The sequence below is a fragment of the Sylvia atricapilla genome, chromosome 12, assembly GCF_009819655.1.
Source record: "Sylvia atricapilla isolate bSylAtr1 chromosome 12, bSylAtr1.pri, whole genome shotgun sequence".
Lineage (NCBI taxonomy): Eukaryota > Metazoa > Chordata > Aves > Passeriformes > Sylviidae > Sylvia > Sylvia atricapilla.
The window spans coordinates 12970794-12978712 of record NC_089151.1 but is presented as its reverse complement, the minus strand read 5'-3'; the positions used below and the strand labels follow the sequence as shown (position 1 = coordinate 12978712).

Here is a 7919-nt window from a genome sequence, read left to right as displayed (position 1 = left end):
GCCGGCTCTCCCGGCCCGGCCCCGCCTCGCCGCGCTCGCCAGGAGGGGCGGGGGCTGTGGAGCGACGGCGGCAGCAGCGAGCAGGCAGGCGCGGAGCTGCCCTTCCATAGGAGCCGCCATTAGCGCTGGGACCCGCTGACAGGGTCTCGGCGGCGGCGGCCGGCGCGGCGCGGGGAGCGGATCAGCCGGGGTGGGTCCCCGTTTGATGGATCCCCGGATAGCCTGGTTCCAGCCAGAGCAGCTCGGCCCCTCGAACCGCCTGTGGATGCAGATCTGGGAGACCACGCAGGGGGTCCGCAACCTCTACTTCCAGCAGCAGCAGCAGCAAGAGCAGCAGCAACAGCAGCAGCAGCAGCAGCAGCAGCAGCAGAGCGCCCCCGCCGCGGCCGGCCCGGCCTCCCCGCCCGGCATGTACCGCGCCCCCCGCGCCGACCCCCCGCCCGACTTCCTGCCGCTCGAGAGCGCCAACAACCCGCACAGCCGCGGGCACCGCCAGGCCTCGCCGCCCCCGGGGGCCGCCGCCTGGGCCCGGCCCGCGCGGGGGGCGCCGCCCGCCGCCGCCGCCGCCGCCAGCAACAAGAGGAAGCGCGACAACAAGGCCAGCACCTTCGGGCTCAACTACAGCCTGCTGCTGGGCCGCGCCCCCGCCCCGGCCGACGAGCCGGCCGCCCGCGGCCAGCCCGGCCTGGCCGAGCCGCTCTACACCGGCACCCCCTGGAAGAAAAGGAACTACAGCCAGGGAGTCGTGGGGTGAGCGTCCGCGGGGCGGGCGAGGGGGGCGCCGGGCCCGGCCGTGCTCGGCCTTCGGAGAAGGAGGAGGAGGAGGCGGGGGCCGAGGTCCTTCCCCGCCCCGGGGCCGCACGCCGGGGCCGGGCAGCGGCCGCCGAGGGGCCGCTGGGCCGTGGCGGCTGGGGCGCGGCGCCGGCCCGGCGGGTGGCGCAGGGAGCCCGGCCGGCTCCGCGGAGTTGGGCAGGGGCGGCGGGCGGTGGGTGCCGGGCTGGCGGTGCCCGGCCGCCGTGACAGCTACGCTCCGCCGGTGCTCGAGCCGCCTGTCCGGGGCAGCCCCTGCGCCGAGCGACCCGCCCGCCGGGGCGGCGGCTCCGCGGGGCCGGGGCCACACGCGTGCGGCGGCGGTGCCCGTGTGCATGCTGATGGGGCGGGCACGCCTATCCGCAGGGACCGGAGTCCCGCCGGTCCTCCGCTGTCACCGCCCGTGCTCGCCGCCCGTGCACGTGTTACACTCTGTCGGCCGGTGCCGCCGGGCTCCCTGGACACGGCGTTCCGCTGTCAGCCCCGCTTCGCGCTCTGCTCGCTGTTGTCGCTGCTCTGGCGCACGTGCGGCCGGGGGCAGGGGCAGGGCCGGGGGCAGGGGCAGGCACAGGGCGGGGGCCGGGGGCAGGGGCAGGCACAGGGCCAGGGCCGGGGCCGGGGGCAGGCACAGGGCCGGGGGCAGGCACAGGGCCGGGGGCAGGGGCAGGGCCGGAGGCAGGCACAGGGCCGGGGACAGGAGCAGGCACAGGGCCGGGGCCGGGGCAGGCACAGGGCCAGGGCCGGGGCAGGCACAGGGCCGGGGGCAGACACAGGGCCGGGGCCGGGGCAGGCACAGGGCCGGGGCAGGCACAGGGCCAGGGCCGGGGCCGGGGGCAGGCACAGGGCCGGGGGCAGGCACAGGGCCGGGGGCAGGGGCAGGGCCGGAGGCAGGCACAGGGCCGGGGACAGGAGCAGGCACAGGGCCGGGGCCGGGGCAGGCACAGGGCCAGGGCCGGGGCAGGCACAGGGCAGGGGCAGACACAGGGCCGGGGGCAGGCGCAGGGCCGGGGCAGGCGCAGGGCCGGGGGCAGGGGCAGGGCCGGAGGCAGGCACAGGGCCGGGGACAGGAGCAGGCACAGGGCGGGGGCCGGGGGCAGACACAGGGCCGGGGGCAGACGCAGGGCCGGGGGCAGGCACAGGGCCGGGGCCGGGGCAGGCGCAGGGCGGGAGCCGGGGGCAGACGCAGGGCGGGGGCCGGGGGCAGACACAGGGCAGGGGCAGACACAGGGCCGGGGGCAGGAGCAGGCACAGGGCCGGGGGCAGACACAGGGCCGGGGGCAGGGGCAGGGCCGGAGGCAGGCACAGGGCCGGGGACAGGAGCAGGCACAGGGCCGGGGCAGACACAGGGCCGGGGCAGACGCAGGGCCGGGGGCAGACACAGGGCCGGGGGCAGACACAGGGCCGGGGGCAGACACAGGGCCGGGGGCAGGGGCAGGGCCGGGGACAGGAGCAGGCACAGGGCCGGGGGCAGACACAGGGCCGGCATGCCTGCCCTCTGCAGCGCTGTCAAGCTCGCCTCGAATGCTTTGTGCTGCTTGCGGAACAAATGCGTGGTAGGGACTAGAACTTAAAAAAACAATCATCATCTGCTGGTGTCAAAAGAAAGCGCACAGACTAGGTAATTTCCTGGGGAGTGTGTTTTCTGACACCTGACAGAGAAGGTGTGCATGCAGGCAGGCACCTGCTCTCAGAAATAAACTTCCATGTGTGTATAGCGTGCAGTGGGGTTTAGTGTGGGGTTATTAACGGTTATCATGGATCTCCGACTATGGAATAGGTATGCTGATCTGATATTTTGTAATTAGTATTTTTTATGTTAGCTTAGGTCTCAGCAGTTGGAGACAGAGGGCAGGCAATCACCTATCTTCTGTACCTGAAAACTGGTTTGAGTCCTCCCCTTTTTTTTAATACAGTGATGGCTTTTGATATGGGCGATGCGCTGGATAAAGGCAATTTGGTAACTTCTGTGGATTTGTTTTTTTTTTAAAGTTCACGCTTTTCAAAACATAACCTTTGCCTTGAACCCTGCAGGGTCTAGATGACGGAGGTGTATGGTGAGAGATGAAGGCCTGGCAGAGCTCATTTTAGAAATCAGTAGTGATTTAGTTGCATGAGTTTTTGTGTGCTCAGCTTGTACCTAAGGGTCCTTCAGCCCTCTCACACAGAAGAGCCACGACCTCTTTGCCTTCTGAAATTGCTGTTCTGCACGATTTGTCAAAGTGACTATTCCAATTTGCTGGTCGTTTTGGAAGTCAAGTTCTTACCACCTGGCTCCCTGTTTCCTTGCCAGCTCCTGTGTTACCTTTACTGCTGGGGTTGTAATAATTCATAAAATGACATGGCAGAAGTATGCTATTTAAAGTGTTTTAGTCTCACAGTATCTTGGAACTTTCTGCAACTTACTTCACACAACTTAAAAGTAATATGTGCAGAACATACTAAGTACTGAATTTTTTAAAGTTAGTTTTTGGACTCTGGTTGTATTCTGCCTTGTAACTTATTTACTTGGAGCCAAGGAACATTTTTAGAAATGCTTTGCTCTTTCTCTTGTAAACTCATAATTTTTTCTCTGTATTGAAGATACAGGGTGGAAAAGGGTAAGTTTCAACAAGAGAGTAATTGTAATAATAATGGAGTGAAAAAAGAGTGCGCTTCAACAAGAGATTAATAACAATAACAACAACAATTTTCCCAAAGTATTTAAAAGGTTGCTATGGTTAAATTTTGGTGGAATCAGTTTCAAACTCCAAGTGGTAGGTTCTTGCAGAGTTTTTTTTAACAGTGTCAAGGTATACTCGGATATCTTAGTCTGCATGTGTATTGCCTGTCTAGTTTATGGCATGTATTTCCATGATGCTGAGCTTCTGTTTCAGCTGTTTCCTTTATGAAAGCAGAGCCAGGTAGAGCGTCTCTCAAATACACACCTGCATTGCTTTTCCTAAATCACGGAAGTTTCCTTTTTAAAAAGCAATTAAAAGTTTTAGTGGCTGTTAGCTAACAATCTTGAATGAAAAATTGTGGAAATCATTTCTAAAAGGAGCTGGAGCTTCCTAGGAAAGCCTAGACAATGCCTATGTCCTGTGAAGGTTGCAGTGTGACCAACTGGCTGCTGGCAGGGCTGGGTGAAGCCTCCTGTGCCTGTGGTGTGACCGGAGGTGCTGCCTTCTCCTCCCAGCTGCAAGCTTCTCTTTAACAACTCTCTGTTCTAAGGCATCTGTCTGCACCTTGACACACTGGGCAGTAAGGATGGATAGAGAGGTTTGTAACCTAGCAAATGAGCTTGTTGCTAAAGTAAATATTTTAACTTTGTTGTTTCCAATGTAAATCTCCAAAATTGTGTTTCAGTCGTTCTAGCAGTTACTTGGAAAGAAAGGATACCAGCCCTGCTATTATATCACTACTTGTGTGTTAACAGGTATCATTTTCTTCCCTGATTGTTACTATGCAAATTGTAAAAAAGTAGTAACGGCTCAGTGCTTTTCCTCATATACCATCCTGTAATTTTGTTAAATTGATCACTTTAAACTTTGACTCTTTGGAATACAACAGAGTTGTGGAGCTGTCCCACTTTTAGAAAGATGAGACCAGATTTGCTGGCAAACACAGTTGAAAGCAGGCATGTGGCATTCATATTTCCAGTGCAAGGATGTCACTTGTGTGGATGGCTGTGCGAAACCAGCTCTGAATATGCAGTTCTATTGATCAACTGTCTGGAAAATCAGTCCAACAATTTTTAGCAAGTTGAGCAGATTATGTAAACACGTAACAGTGTGTAACTAGCTGTCTAAAGATTTGGGTAAGGTAAACATGTTGAAATAGAGATTTTGGTTAAAAGCTAAGTAGCTGTTCAGTCAATCAAAATCTTGATATTTTGTCTGCTAAGTTTTTCTTTAAATTATTATTATTGAGAAATATACTTTCTTAGTTAATGCCATGTGCACATAGAAAGAGATAATCAAATACTTAAAAAATAACCCACAACAGTATTTGGTTTGGTTTAAAGATAGACTTTTTGCAAAATATGCACAATATTTCCTAACATTTACCTGTGTTGAAATACATTCAACACAAGAGCATTTTTCTCCCTTGGAGTTAATGGTGCTGTTGTGTACATTGTATTCTGGCCTATCTTTAATATTTTTCCTTAGTCTAAGTTCTCAGACTACCAGTTCTGTTAATAATGCAGGTGTTTGCATGACAGGTACACTACTTTTTTGTGGCACTCTTAATGTGGTGGCTTGTGAAATATCACTGTAAATCAGTTGTGTAGTGCTGCCTGCAAGTTGCTTTGCACCAGTCAGAGTCAGCTTCCGTGTCTTCCATCCTCTGGGGACTGTCATCAGACAGCAGTTCTGAAAAGAGCAGATAATGCAGAATATGAATGAAAAGTTTCACAGCATGAGAATGGTGTTACTGTTGATTTAATACATACCTTTAAAGAGTTAAATTGAGTATGCCTTGGCAGGGTAGTTAGTAGCAAAACTCCAGCATATGGGAGGATGTGTGGGTTGGGGGTTTTGGATGGCATTCTCTGTGTGTGTGTGTGTGTGTGTCCCAAGGGCAGCAGTAAATAATGTTAGTAGTGTCACGATTAGAAAGGAAAAAAAAGTATTTGGGATACTGAAATGGCTGTTTTACAGCTTTCACCATGTTTGGGTTGAGCCTGGCTAAAATGTGACGGAAGAATTGCTGAAACAAGAAGCCTTAAATGCAACAAAACCCAAAAATAAAAACTTACACTTAAGTTTGGCCTGTTCATTGTAGACTTCTGTGATTCTTGTGCCAGTGGAAAGAGCCCAGTGCTACCCAGCTCCCAGGAAGGAGATGTGGGTTTGGGACTCTGTAGGGAGCTGTTTTCACAGTCATCTGCAGCTGAAGGCAAGAACCCAGTTAATGTGTGAGTTTAAGGAGGTAAAGTTGTGGTGTGTACTGCTGAGAAGAAACATAGATTAGATAGAAGACTGCATTTTGAAATAACTGAATGCTCGTTTTGAAGTGCTGATGGAAACTTTGCCATGAAAGAGAGAGAATCCTGTGACCCCCACAGGAGGGGGTTGCTCACAGACTGCACACACTCCCATGCTGCTGAAGGTTGGCACAGACTTGAGCAGAGATCTGCTTATTTAATATAAGGGTTCCCAGCCTGTTACACAGGATTACAGAGGGTACCATGAAATAAAATCATAACTGCTTCAGGGAAGAAAATAGCTTGAAGCCATAAGTCTTTGCTACAGAAATTCCATTCTGAGTTTTGCATGCAAAGTTTGTCAGCTTCTCAGGTTTTTTAGTCTCATTTTTGAAAGAAGCTAAGAGCATTAAGGCACACACGAACTCATTGCCTCAGGTGTGAGCTGACCAGAGGACATGGAGGCACGTTAAGGTGGCTGTGATAACTTACCCTGCATGTCCCTCGCTCTGTTGGTTTAGGCCCTTGCATGATATCAGCCATGGGAGCATGATTTCCATGTGGGCTGGAGCAAAACCAGAAAGAGCAGAGTATAGTGTGAGCAAAGCAAGTGTATAAACCCCCAGCAAAATATAAAACCAGCTGGAATGGCTGACTTAGGGAAATCTGACAAAATCCTTATTATTTGTTTTGGTTTCCGTCACATACTTTTAAGTGCTTAAATCAAATGCAGGGTTGTTGCCCTGTCACATTACTTGACACAAAAGCTTAATATAGGTGAAACAAACACGTTTGTGTGCAGAGTTCTGGGGAAACAACAAGGTGTGTGCATGACTTCTTCATGCATCCTCTCTTAGAATAGCTGCCTGTGTTTTGGATTTGGTGAACTCACACACATTAAAACATAGGCTGTAGGTGAATTCACTGTGTACATCACGTGTAAAAAGGAGTTATTTAGAAAAATCTATAGGCACAAACCTGCCTGCTTCCTGAGAAAGCCCCCTGGAGCAGTAGTCTGTGCTCACTCTGTAGCTGTGAGGTTGAGGTGCACGGATGTGACTGGAGTGCAGATCCTTGCCTTGTACCCGTCTGAGGAGATCCACTGTCACTCTCTGTCTCGTCCTGAGTCATGCCACGGCAGTACCCTTGTGACAGCTTGTGCAGCTCTTGGAGGCAGTCAGCTGGATTTTATGGAAGTGAAACCGGATATTTCCCCACAGCCTCCTGTAGTAAGAAATGACTTCTTTTTGGAAGGGCTGGGAGAGAGAAACAGGTTTACTAGGGATGAAGATGCAGACTAAAGGCAGTTTGGTGAAACCTTTTGAGAACTATATGGTGAATATTATATAACAGCATTACTTGAAGTTGCAGGATTTTGGAATAGGGCCAACATTTCAGCATGTTTGGTTTAAGCAGTTTAAGGAGGACTTCAGAGGTGCTGGTTTCTGCATGTGCAGGGAAACAGCATGTGGGTGTATTCTTGTGAACTGTTCTGTTTTCTGCAATTCATATCTTCTGTTTGGGACTTGGATACCTATTTACCTTGGAGTGGCTATATAAGGAGCAGAAGTTTGGCAGACTTTTTTTGGTAGATGGAGATGTCTATATTAAGTAATAGGAAGAGTGTGTCATTCCCTCTTGTGTGCTTGCTGATTCCCAAGAGCCACTGTGTGTTCTATGCAGCACTGTGCATTGAAGAAGGAGGATCTGTTCACCCTGAATCTTTATTAGTATTGTATTAAACCGTGTTGGGGTGGTAGGTGTTATTTTTTAATTGTCATACTGTTAACAATAAGGTCAGTTTTAGGAAGCCTGGTATCATATTGTCAGCCCTAGGAAACATGGATTGATGGAGATCTGTGTCATGAGAGCACATAATCACTTTTTTCTCCCCTTCTATTTTATTTTGCTATCACCATATTACAGTTTGGTCCTGGGCCGTTTCTAATAATTTATTTAAAATTAAAATGTAAAGTCTGCTTTTTGCTTTGGAAAATTTAAATGTGGTTTTCAGAAGTTATGTGCATAACTTTACTATTAAAATGATAGAATAGGCAATAATAGGAATACTTAATATTTCTTTTTTATTGATCGCATCATGTAGGGGTTCTGAACACATCTTTCAATATGGTGTACCTGCTCCCAAAATTATGCACATGCCAGAATTTCAGAGATGTCTGTTGCTTCAAAGCTGTTTGTTTAT

General features: G+C 51.8%; 2 protein-coding genes across 2 annotated transcripts in view; one reads left to right on the top strand and one right to left on the bottom strand.

The window, feature by feature from the left end:
- Nucleotides 1-7919, bottom strand: part of ZNF423 (zinc finger protein 423) — a 581899-nt gene that overhangs the window by 312695 nt on the left and 261285 nt on the right. The window lies entirely within an intron of this gene.
- TENT4B (terminal nucleotidyltransferase 4B) overlaps nt 117-7919 on the top strand; it is a 42871-nt gene continuing 35068 nt past the window's right edge. The window contains exon 1 of the mRNA XM_066327882.1: nt 117-750. Within this exon, the coding sequence (XP_066183979.1) occupies nt 206-750 (545 nt within the window). The 5' untranslated portion in view covers nt 117-205. The remainder of the gene's footprint in view (nt 751-7919) is intronic.